This window comes from Macrotis lagotis, chromosome 2 (genome assembly GCF_037893015.1).
Source record: "Macrotis lagotis isolate mMagLag1 chromosome 2, bilby.v1.9.chrom.fasta, whole genome shotgun sequence".
NCBI classification, from domain to species: domain Eukaryota; kingdom Metazoa; phylum Chordata; class Mammalia; order Peramelemorphia; family Peramelidae; genus Macrotis; species Macrotis lagotis.
In genome coordinates, this window is record NC_133659.1 from 104,297,813 (window position 1) to 104,310,527 (window position 12,715).

General features: G+C 40.9%; 1 protein-coding gene across 1 annotated transcript; it reads right to left on the reverse strand.

Annotated features, from left to right (window-relative positions):
• Window positions 1-3,825: 3,825 nt before the first annotated feature.
• On the reverse strand, window positions 3,826-11,578 carry PPP1R15B (protein phosphatase 1 regulatory subunit 15B). The gene is made up of 2 exons (XM_074220899.1): window positions 10,190-11,578; window positions 3,826-6,616 (listed from the first exon to the last, which is right to left on the reverse strand). Exons 1-2 carry the CDS (start codon window positions 11,576-11,578, stop codon window positions 6,404-6,406), a joined length of 1,602 nt encoding a protein of 533 aa, XP_074077000.1. The 3' UTR covers window positions 3,826-6,403.
• Window positions 11,579-12,715: the final 1,137 nt, after the last annotated feature.

A 12,715-nucleotide genomic window follows, 5' to 3' on the forward strand; every position in this document is an offset into this window, starting at 1 on the left:
GGACAACCCTAGAAGATCAGCTATGGGCAATGCTATTCCAATTCAAAGGAAGAAAAACAAAACAAAGGAAAAAACTCTACAGAATTTGAATGAACACTACACTTAACTTATTAAAAATTTCTCTTATATTTTTCTTTCCTGTCTCATGGCTTACTTTCTTTTCCCTTAATCCTAATTCCTCATACCAAAAATGATTAATCTGTAAACATGAACACAAATATGTATGTACAGTATTCGCCAGACTGTTTGCCTGCTAAGGGGAGAAGGGGTGAGAAGGGGGAGTGGAAGGAAATTATGTTACTTAAAAACATACATATACATATGGATGAATGTTGAAAAACTTTCATAACATCTAATTGGAAAAATAAATTATCAATTGAAAACAAATTACTACCTGATCAGTTTTGTAATAGCACCAATAAATTACTTTACCTGGGTCAACAAATCACAAGGTAAGAGACATGTTGGATGAGAATAGAGCAAATCCTATGGTTATTTGTAAACATTCCCTCTCCAGTTAAGTGTGAATTTTTCAATAGAAATTTGAAGCAAATATAACTTATGAGAGGATCATAATATAGAACTAAGACATTTATATGAAATTTAATTGGTCACCTAACTCAGTTTTTATGATTCTTTGTCCTTTCCATATAAAATACCCCCCCAAATTTTGTATCAGGGTTGGTATCTTTAATGATACCATCCACCCATGAGTTCATTAAGATCCTATAGAATAAAGCTAGATGGATAAAACTAACTTTTTGTGACTTCATTTTTAGCCAAAAGAAAATTATGGTTAACAATATGTAATAATATAAAAAGCATCGATAAGGCTATAACTCATCAGCTGGAGGGCAACAAGATTTGGAGCCCTTGAGACCCTGTCTTCCAAGTAGCAAAATGAATTTCAGGTGTTAGCTTGGAGAAGAGAAAGGAAAAGGAGAGATAGGATAGCTCTGTTTAAGTATTCATATTTGAGAGGCAGCTGCTAAGTTCAGTAAAGAGTCCTGGTCATCAGTCTCTTACTGAGGAAGTCATTTAACCTCAGTTTCAATGTTTATTATTCTCTTCCCTCCCTAGATCATTCTACAGTATTTTATCCTCAGAAGGCAGAAACCAGGAGCAAATTTCAAAGAAGCCCATTTAAAACTGAGGTCAAAGAAGACTCCCTAACAGACATATCCATTAAAGAAAATGAGTGGCCTCAGTGCCGGAGGGGAAGTATGCCCATGTGTACTGGATGAATGAGTACCACCATTCTGGAAAACAATTGAAATTAAGCAATTAAAGCAATTAAAATGTCTATGGTCTTTGATCCAGATTTCATTACCAAGCTTGTAACCCAAAGAAAGTCAAGTGGTAATAGGAAAGAACACAGTTCAACTCACCTCTTTGCAGAATGGGAGGTCTACAAGTTTGCAAGTTTTCAGAACTCTTTAATGTATTGGCCAAATATGCTGACTTTTTTTAATTTTTAAATTTCTACCCCAGTTACAATGGAAAAGCAAGTTTCAACATTTACTTCCTAAATCATAAGTTTCAAATTCTCCCTCTCACCCCACTCCCCGCACCGAGAAAGCAAGTTACTTGATATAGTTAAAAACTGGTAGCCATGAAACATATTCCTACAATAGTCATGATGTATAAGTAAACATAATCCCCACCCAGAGAAACCTCAAGAAAATTAGTGAGAAAAAAGTGTGCTTCCGTATGCATTTAAACACCATCAGCTTTTTCTTTATCCTAAGTCCATCAAAAAATATAATTTTTGTTATATAGGATGGCTCTCTGGAATGGGAAAGGAAGATACTGGGGAAAACTATAGTGATATAAAAATATCTATTTTAAACTTTTTAAAAATGTAATGGGTTGCCCTCAAGTAGTGGTTTCCCACATTGGTGGGTTTCAAAGGCTGGATCACTATTTGTCAAGTATGCTAGAAAGGTGAGGTTTTGGCATTAGATACAACCTAGCTCCATTCCAATTCTTGGGATTGTGATAAGCTTGGAATTATTCTTAACTTTCTAAGAGATTTCAATGGAGAAAAACATTTGATGTAGGTATATATTCTGTTACTCCACTAATTCCAGTTCAGATGCAACCAGAAGTTAGTCTGAGACTATGTTTTAATCCAAAGTTGAATTTTTTTAAAACCATTCTACTTATTCAATATTATGAATATGAATCCTCCACTTTAGTCCCAATGCTCATTTATAGCTTGTAAGCGCCCTATGTTCTCAAAGCCTTGTTCAATGGAACACAAGTTCTGGCAAATGTTACCAAGCCATAAAGACTTGAGTTTTGAGTCTGGTATAACATCAGTGTGACAGTGAGGCTGTTCCTTCAGATGACAAAGTACAAATAAGAACCAGAAGATTAACCACCAGAGAATTTTTTTCTTCTAGTTGTGGCCACAACATAGACTATTATCTGTGCCTATGAAATTCTTTTCTCAAGCACTATGCTCTAAGTACTGAAAATGCAAATAACAAGCAAAAACCCTTCCATTTTCTCTAAAAGGATAGAATTAAGACTATATAAGGTGATCCCTTCTAGCTCTAATATCCTATGATCCACTCTCCTTTGCTTGCTCTTAAGGAACTTACATTCTAATCTAATACATTATATGGAGAGATAAGAAAGGAAAGGACAGAAGGAAATATGGGAAAAGTCCATTGAGTTAAGACTTGAGTCAAATTAGAAATGAACATGGCTATTAGAGGTTCTGGGGTTCTTGTCAACTGGAATCTCCAGCATGAAAATTTAACTGAAGCAGAGATGAGAGTCTGAAGGGTCAGAAGTTCAAAATCTGCTTCCTAAGAATTTTACCTTTGTGAAGGATTTTACCTCCAGTGAACATTTCTGCCTATAATCAATTCAGATTTCAAAACTGGAAGCTTCAGCAAGATAAGGTACTCAATAGTTCTCAGGACCAGACCTCTTTCTCCAAAATGAAGTCCACACCCCTAAACTGGAGAGCTGATAAATAAACTGACAAACTTGAAATGAGTAGTACTCAAACTGGCAAAAACACAGATCCTGAAATAATTTTATAGTTGATTTACAATAGCCTGGTCAACATCCAAGCAGATAACTCAACTTGCTGGGTAAATTATTCATCAGCATTCCACTTTAGAGATAGCTTATTTGGAGATTTGTCTCCAAAATCTCAGATCAGACTGGAGACTGAATTTGGTCGTGAGGAAAAGAAAACCTACAAGAGAATGGCTAAAATCATTTGTAAGATAGGCATACTAAAAAATGCAGCACATGCTACAGACCCTGCACTGTCTTTAGGATTTCTAAGGACATTTCAGTTTCTTCAACTCTAAAAGGAGGTAATTGGACTAGACTCTACAAGGTTTCCCTTTCAACTCTAATCTCTTATGATGGCTTCTTCATTTCCTAGAGAGGCATTTGTCTTTGCATTCTATTAATCCTTTTTCTCTATCCTTCCTCTTCAGTTTGTTACTAATATATCTTAGAAAACATACTAAATAAACAAGTTCCATAACAGATATTGAACTTAAAATTAGTATAAAATACTAATTGTGCATTCCAAAAAGATTCACAAATTTCATATAGACCAAAACATCCACTCTTGCAAAATTCCTGGTAACTAAACTTTCTCCACTTTCTAAGTGCAGTTATTGTTTGGTTCTTGGATGACTGTGTCACTTTTCAGATTGGCAGGAGCTTATAATCGGCTTGGCAGAGTCTTAGAAAATAAAAATCACCTCCATACCAGAAGATAATAAGAATATTAAACAAATTAGGACTGAATAAATTGAGATGCAGTAATCTTAAGAAATTATTACAAACCCATTTAATCGATGCAAATATTTTTATTACAATTTTTACAAGATTAGTTTTGAACAGTTTAAACACTGAAATATAACTTTAGTTATAAAACCCCAACTAGTTACATTTACATCAGCCTGGGTCTGTAAAAGCCAATCTAGAGGTTTGCCAGTTTTATACTCTGCAAAATTATATAAAAATAAAATCTGATAATTAGTTACAGTTTTGATTTATAGATGAAAATGAAGAAGTGCTCTTTATAATATTTCAACACTCAGAAACAAGCACATCTCTGTACAAAATCTCCCACATACTACACTGCCACTTAAAGCACCATTACAATTTTAAAGTTTTTTATAGCTAAGAAAAGTACCACCAAGTTTACCCTATAGCTAGAAGGAAATTGACAGGACTCTGATTTTCTTCAAATTCTAATTTGGTTTCCTCTCCTCACAACCCTCAAGCCCCAATACTTAAAAAACAGGTTTTGGGAGGAAAAAATGCCTAACAAAGAAGTTTATTCACAGTTGTAGTGGTCTATTTCCCTGCCTGTCACCCCCAACCCAGGGGTTGAATATAAAAAGGGCCCAAATGAATATTGTTCTAAAGTCCAATCAAAGTAGATGTCTCATAGTTTCTATGTACACAAGAATTACACAAGGATTTTATCTGCACCAACTAATCCTGTGAAGACATTAAGTTTTCAATTTAAAAGGAAATTTCTCTATATCAAAATATTTAACTAGGGCAAATGATGCAAGGTTTTCTAATTATGAGATCTGTTTGTAATTTAAAATAGCTTAAGGGATTATTTAGCAGATCATACAAGGTATGGTTATCAGTACCTTAGTAAAAGCACTCATCTGTGTGATATACATAAAATTTAACCCTAGAAGCAGTTTGATTCTTTCCAAACTTAAAGGGAGGTCTATTTTGAAAGAAAAAAAATAAGGACTTTTTTCCAATGCTAACATCTATATGGTAAAGCAATCAGAGTGGATTTTAGAGTAAACCAGACATAAATGGAATAGTGGCCAGGTAGAGGATGAGCTGAGGTAGTAAACCTTTCCAGGCCTTGTCTAACCCACTAGTTCCTGATCTAAAGAATTCTCTCCCACACACACAGTTAAATTAGATTTGGAGATCTTTTCTCCTACTCATGTCTTCCATTACCTATAAGTTTTAAAAAAAAGAGAGACTTTTTAAAATAGTTAACGTTCCTTCAAGAAAGCAAATGCACAAACCCGGAGAACAGAAACAAACTCAAAGCAACAACTGCACAAGCAGAGAAACAAAACCTTTGGGCTAAGTTATTACTAACATTGTCTAGTTATTAATCTACAGTACTATCCTTTCCAAAAGGAATTGGGCTTTACCAATTTTTTCCGCCACTTTTTTTGACACAAACTTGGAATGACTGAAGTCTCTATTCCAACATTTGGAATTGGAGAATTCAAAACTGCCAATTTCCAAGTTCACAGTGTTACCCTGACAAATTTTCAAAGTGACAGTGCTGAGGCATGGTATTAATAACACTGGTTTGTTTTTGTTTTTGTTTTTGTTTTTTAAGATAAGCAATCAAACCAAATTGCTCCATGAACCCTTTTACCCGCTGCCCAGCAAAATTCAACCAGGCTTAAGATTAAAATATAAAAGCAAGCATGTGCGATGGTGCTATAATGCTTTTTAGAGATTTTGAATATTAAAGTTTTATGTCAATCAATTTCTGCCTTTTAAAAATTAAAATTGAATATACAGTGAGGAATCAAATGAAAACTGTAAAGAAACTTTCTCAAGAGACTGGGTTCATAGTACTTTCTAAATTTTTCAGGTGTGAAAAGTTACAACTTATGGGTAAAGATAAGTTTCCAAAAGTAGGTTAATAGTATTTTTACAATTGTTCTTGGCCATTCTGATCACTGAGGCCAGGTTTTGTCTGAAATAAAATTAAAATTTACCACCAATATTTCCTTTAACAAAAGACAAAGTTTGAGATAAATTTACTTTAACTTAGTAGTAGCATAAGCAAGATCAGTAATCTTAGCCTTAAGGCTAGAGAGCAAATATTTAAGGAGGTGGGAAAAATATAACAGAAAATAAAAGATCCATTTTCTGTTTGTTGGAGTGAAAAAGAAAACTATAAAGAGCACAAAGACTTTAGACAGGCATACATACTTTAAATTAGAAAAGAAAGTGGGCTTTGAACCCTATAAATATTGTTTCCCTTCAAAATTTAAAAAGTGCAAAATTACAACTTAATAGGTCCCATCTTCTTCCCCAAAAGCAAAAAAAAAAAAAAATGTTCAAAACACATTGAACTTATATAATAGGATTAATTTCTTCAAGAAAATAAGAATTAAAAAAAGCCACACACTCCCACACTCCTAGCCTTCTTCATCAAGAGGTCTCATTTCAACAATAAAACCAGACATATATTTAAAAGTAGGTTTGTTGCACACAAGTAATATTAAGTTGGGGACACTGCATCCAAATTTCATTCCCTCAGAAACTATAGGGCAGTTATCAACTTCAGCTCTTAAAAGGAAGACCTCTTATGTTAAGAGGTAGTGTATTAATGGACAAGGCAATCATCTTCCAGTCGCTAGAAAACATTAAATCTTTCATAGTATGTTTCTTGGAGTCTGTTAAAAATTTTCTGTCTGTGCTCAAATGTCAAGCAGTATCCAATAGCGTCTTCTGTTTCTTGAATTCGTTTCTGGAACCGACATCCATCTCTTGCTAATTCTTCCCAGGGTCCTTTGCGATCTTCATCACTACTTATATAATACTCAGTAACTTCTTCAAGAAAAGTCACCTACACAGACAAAATTATTTTAAAATTCAAACAAAATATGTAAGCACTTTTAGTACTACTGCACTTAGTCCTTAATTTTATATTATCTCCAATTATCATATTCAAACTGTCTTCTCTAACAAGTTTATTAGAAGTATGAGGGAATAGGGGATAGGGACTTATCTTACTCTCTTGAATTCTCTCTACCAATGAAGGCTGGCACCTTCTCTGTGTTCTTGGCAACTTGCCCAGGGTCACAGAAAGTTATATATCAAAAGTGGGATTTAAGCTTCATGACTCTGAGGGTCCTCTCCATCTACAATATCACATGCAGGCTTATATAACATTAGAAAATTCTTACTAACCACTATCTGGATGAAGGTTGAATTTTTAAAAAAATTAAGACTTTTTTTCATGTTTATTTAGCTTTTATAGTTAACAAAAGACATTATAATCCGATTAGGATATTTAAATTTACAAACTTACTTATTATGTCTTCTGCCAGTGGCAATATTTTTCTAAATTATGTAGCCTAAGCAAACATTTGCCTGTAATGTTTAGTTTTAAGCTGACTCAAAGGATTCTGTAGTATTTTTCAGAACCTACTGATTAGAACTTTGCTTTCTACACCCACCCACAAAAACAAGTTTGGAACAATATGGTTAAATACCAATTAGGCTTAATTTTTCCCTATAAAGTTGCTTAGGTTTATAATTTAATATAGGAAATCAAACAAATTTTTTTCTCAAAATATTCTCTGGAAATTTAAAATATGCCAATGTCTTTTAATAAGACTTCCTTTGCCCGTATAGAACTGAGACCTAAAAAACTTGAGAAGGCATAAATAATTTTTATGATACAATGGAAAAAAAGAACTCTTAGAGTGTCAGAAGTCACAGATTTAAATCTCACCACTGCTACTGAACACCTGGTTAAGTGACTGGTTCTCAAGTTTCCAACATTGAAATGAAATGACTTGAATCATTTTAGGTCCTTCACAACTCCAAATTCTATGAAAATTCTTAGGTATAACAGAATCAATAAAGATATTAATGCCTCTTATACCTGTGTAAGTGCTTTCAAGACAGAAATATAAATCAATTTTTTTTTCTGAAATAATTTATTTTAGATTAACTTTCTGTTGCACCATACTTGTCTCCTTGAGGTTTTCTTGGCAAATAGTTTGATATTTCCTTCTCCAGTGGATTAAAGCAAACTTGGTTAAGTGACTTGCCCAGGGTCACACAAGTTAGTGTCTAAGAACACATTTAAACTGTAAATTTAGGAATCTTTTAAAATGACATGTTGTAAGATAAGCTTTACCCAATAAGTCCATAAGCATGGAATGATGAATATTGTGATGTTTTTAGGCATTGATTGATTTTTCTTCATCTTAATAAAATTTCTTTATTGTAAAAGATGACTTTGGCAGTAGGAGGAACACAAGGGGAACTAGTTGATGCAAAAAAAAATATATATATATATATAAATCTATTAAAATGACAAGTTTCTAAAATAATTCCATTAGTTTAAAATTCTCTTCAAATATTGGCAAATAACGCTTTCAATAAGGTTTAATATGTATCAAATAACAAAATGTCTTTTTTTAAAACTTTCCATTAAACTGGTATATCCAAAATTATTGGAAAAATTTATAAAGGACAAAATAGAATAGGGTAAACAATGGAATCTTTGCTACTTTTTAACTTTTACTTAAATAATAATATAGCACTAAGATCAGACTCCAGTATGTAAATATCTGCCTTAAAGCATGGTCAATAGTTACATCAGCCAATCCCATTGTGGCTCACTGCTTTCATTCCTTTTACATCAGGCCAAAGAATGCCCCTGTGTATAATTATCAAGTATTGTAATATAATACTAGATATTGCATTCAAGTCATTATTCACTTATTGGGTCACTAGGAAAAATGTTACAAAGGATTTCAAACTACTACATTCCTGTTTTAACTACCTGTGCAACCTCAGGCAAATTACCTTACATCTCTGGGCTTCAATTCTCTTCACCAGTGAAATGCATAGGAGCTGGATTAAATAAATGTCATTAAAAATGCCCTTCCATTTATCTTATGATCTAAAAGCACTTTAAGTATCAAATGATATCCATATTCTTCCATCAATGATATCCATATTGTTCCCCCATGTTGCAAACAACATAAACTTACACAGTAAGATGCCATTGAATTCAAAATCTAAGTACAGAGGAAGTGGCTCTAAACTGTTAAAGTCAAAGTTCACTTCCTTTTCTACAGAATTACTATGGGCAAAGGGTTCAAGATAGCCCGTAGGTACATTTCTAAGAATTATGTTTTTAACAACTCTCCAACTGTCTCTCCCCCACCCCTCCCCAAGAATGACAAAAGGTTACAAATACTTCATAGACAAGAATTTTTTTTTCTTTTCAATGAATTCTAGAGTTGTTAAGGTGCTTTCTGTATTTCCTAAAACCAATCACTTCAATTTATAGATGAGAAAACTTGAGATCTAGACTTTAAGCAACAGGACCAAGATCCTAAACTAGAGTGCTATAACTGGGACAAAAGCAATTTCTAATCAGATATGTGGAGATTTAAATATTGAACATTTTAATATTAGAAATTTATGTCATCTTGAGGGAATGTCCCTTAAATACTCCAGAAAAATGAAGGCCTCATGATGGGAGTTAAAAATTTCCTGAACCAAAAATTTGCTGTACACTCATGAAACCCTATTGGTGTAGCAGAATGAGACCAAAGCCCTTTTTTGGTCAAAAGGAGGTCTTTGAAGAGCCTCAGTCCCAGTCCTTTCTCTTCTTGGAAAAAGGGTGGAGAAAAACTGACTTTAGTCATTAAAAAATAATATGAAAACTAAAAACAAATAAAAAAACACTCATTCATTAGCAGAAACCATAAAAGTCTTTACTTTTAGAGAAAACAGAATTAAAGGAAATTCATAAAGACAAGGTTACCAGGTTTCTTTCTAATGAGGTGGTAAATGGTAATACTTTCTAGGAACCGGTTTGGCAGTAAGTTTTTCACCACAGGTTTAAGAGTAAGAAATAATTCAAGTTATATACAAGAAATAACTATATCTAACTAGGCTCTGGCTATTAGTGGTACATCAAACTAGTTCTAAAATTTCCTATTTTAGGCAGTCTAGTCAAAACCAAGTTTTTAACAAATTAGCCATGGAGAGGCAGTTTTGTTTTTATATTGAAAAAAATCAAACATAAATATCATAGGTTCGTGTAGCCTTCAACTTTACTGCCACCATTTCTGGAACTATTAAAAATATAAAATGAAACAGAAAGTTCAATATCATAGTCTCATATATTAGTAAAAATATTTAATTCATTAAAACAGAATCTTCACAAATGTCATTGTAATCTACAAAGCATTACAAAAAGATTTTTGTAAAATGTAATGCTTTTGTTCCTCAAAACTGCAAGTGTCTCACGAGTGAAGGAATTTCTACGTAACTTAAAATTACCTTTTTTGACACTGGATTGTAAATTAAGTAAGGAAATATTCCTATGGACCTTTATGAAAATATGAAAATACACATTATTCCTCAAACACATCAAGAAGAACTTTACCTTTTTCCTTCCGGTGGCTGTGTGCCTTTCTCTGGGAAGAATCCCATACTGGACAAAGTCTGAGATTCCAGTCTCTCCTCTCCCTAACAGCTGGACCTTACAACTAAGTAAGGTTTCACTCCGAGAGATGGCTACTGTTGACCTAATTCGTCTACTGGAGTCACATTTGTCTTTCCCTTTTTTCCCTGCTGTCTGAAAAGGTGCTTTAAAATTAAAAGGGTTGTAGGGGTCCTCGGAGTTACTGAAAGAGTTCCAGAGCTTTAGGTTCTCTGCCTCATCTGCGCTCGACTCCCAGTCGTCGTCCTCTCCGGAGCTGGGGTCGGGGGAGCCGGGTGGGCTTCCAGTCCAGGAGTCCTCCTCCGCCCCCGACTTCTCCGAGCCGTCGTCCCCGGAGCCGTAGCGGTCTCCGCTGCCAGCCGCGGCGGCGGTGTGCAGGGCGGCCGTGAAGTTCTGCGGGTCATACGGGTCGCCGCTGCGGAACGAGTTCCAAAGGCGCAGGTCTGCCGAGGGCGGCCGGCCGGGCTCGGATTCCGAAAGAGAAGCGTCACTGTCAAAGCCGTCATCCTCGGCCTCCCGATCCCAGTCCTCGGCCTCGGAGTCCGGGCTCGTCTCGGGGTCACTGGTGGCGCCCCCCAGGATGTAATCTATCAGCTTGTTGCTGCAAGCCGGCCTGCAGGGGCCGGGGAAGCCGCCGCGGCTGTCCGGGCCGGCACCGGCCGCGGAGCCCTTCCCGGGGCCGGGCCGCGGGGCTCCGGGGCCCTCGCCGTCCCCCAGGCCGGGCGCGCCTGCCTCGGCGGGGCCCGGCCGGGCCTCTGCTCCCGGGGGCGCCTGCGGGGGCTCCCGGCGCAGCAGGCCGAGCTCCTCCTCCAGGCTGTGGTAGCCGTGGTCCTGGTCCGGGCTGGGCAGCGCGGGCCCCTTGCCGGCCTGGCGCAGGAACTCCAGGCGCTTCATCCGCAGGTGCTGGGCCTCGGGCAGGCCGTCCCGGGCCGGCGGGGCCTTGGGCGCGCTGCGGGGGCCGCCGGGGCTCGGGGGGCCGCCCGGGCCGGCCAGCTCCACGTGCGCCAGGCAGCTCAGGCCGCCGGGGGTCAGCACGTACGAGACGACGCGCAGGCGGCGGAGGGGCGGCGGGGCCGGGCCCGCGGCGGCCGGCTCGGCCAGCCGCTCGGCGCCCCACAGCCGCGGGGCCGGGCCGGCCTTGGGCGCGGGCTCCTCGGGCGGCGGGGCGGCGGGCTGCAGCCGGCGGCCGGGGAGGGCGGCCCCCAGCAGGCGGCCCCACAGCAGCAGCTGGCGCAGCAGGCCGGGCAGCGGCGCCAGCAGCCGCGCCAGCCAGGCCCGGGCCCGGGCGGCGGGCGCGGGGACCACGGGCCGCTCCGGGGCCCCGGGCTCCATGGCGCGCCGGCGGCCTCGGCTCGGGGCGGCGGCGGGGCGGGCGCTCAGGCGGCGGGGGTCCGGCCGAGCGGCGGGGCCGGGGCTCCGGGCCGGCGGGGGCGCCGCGGGGGGCGGCGGCGGGGCGAGGGCCCGGGGGGCCGGGCGCGGGCGGCGTGCATGGCGCGGGGCGGCCGGGGGCGGCCGGGCAGGAGCGGCCTCAGGCGGGCGAGGGCCGCGCCACCATGGAGGGGGGGGGGCGCTGCGGGGCTCCGGGGCACGGACGGACCCAAAATGGCCGCGGCGGCGTCGGGACGGGGCGGCGGGCAGGGTCGGAGCGCGACAGGGCGCGGCGCCGCACGTCCTGCTCCCGGCCGCGCGCTACGGACGTCAGCCGCCGGCGGGGCGGGGCGGGGGCTTTTCTGGCCCTCATCCGGGGCTCCGGCCCCGCCCCCGCCCCGCCCCGCCCCCGGCGGTCCGGCCGCCTCTGACCCGCCCCGCGGCGTCCGGGGGGCGGGGCCGGCGGAGTTGCATCAGCCGGCCCGGCGGCCGCCGCGCGTGCGCAGCAGGCGCGTCTGGTCTCCAAGGAGACCGGCCCTCCCGCGCCGGCGGCGGAGGACGGGCGGCCGGAGGTGGCCTAAGCGGAGTCCTCGGATCTGAGTCAGCGGGCAGTGCCAGTCCGCGGCTTACACCCACGTGCCGCCCAGCCGGGCCGGGGGCCGGGGTCTCGTGACCCTTGACCCGACTGATGACGCATCCGCGTGCCGTGCGCGCTCGAGATGAATCGGGCCCCTCGGGTGACGGAGCAAAGAAATATGGGGTCCCGGAAAGACGCGCCTGGTTAGCGCCTCCCCTTGGGGCTGTCCCTGTAAACGGGGGGCAGCTGAGGTCAGAGGAGCACGAAGCTCGCGGAGGACCCTCCCCCGGCCTATCAATTCCTCCCGATGGGCTTCCAAGCCCGCTGTTCTAAGTGCTCAGACAGGTTTCCCAGACTTAAAAGAAGTCCAAGGTGGAGAAAAAGACCTATTTACTCAGGTGGTTTGGGCGGATAATTTCAGCTGCTAAATTGTATTTACCTTTGTGAATAGGTTTTTTTACCCTAAAGCTTTGTATTAAAAGAATTGAGGCAGCAAGGAGCAACCGTGGGCTCCCTCTTTTTAA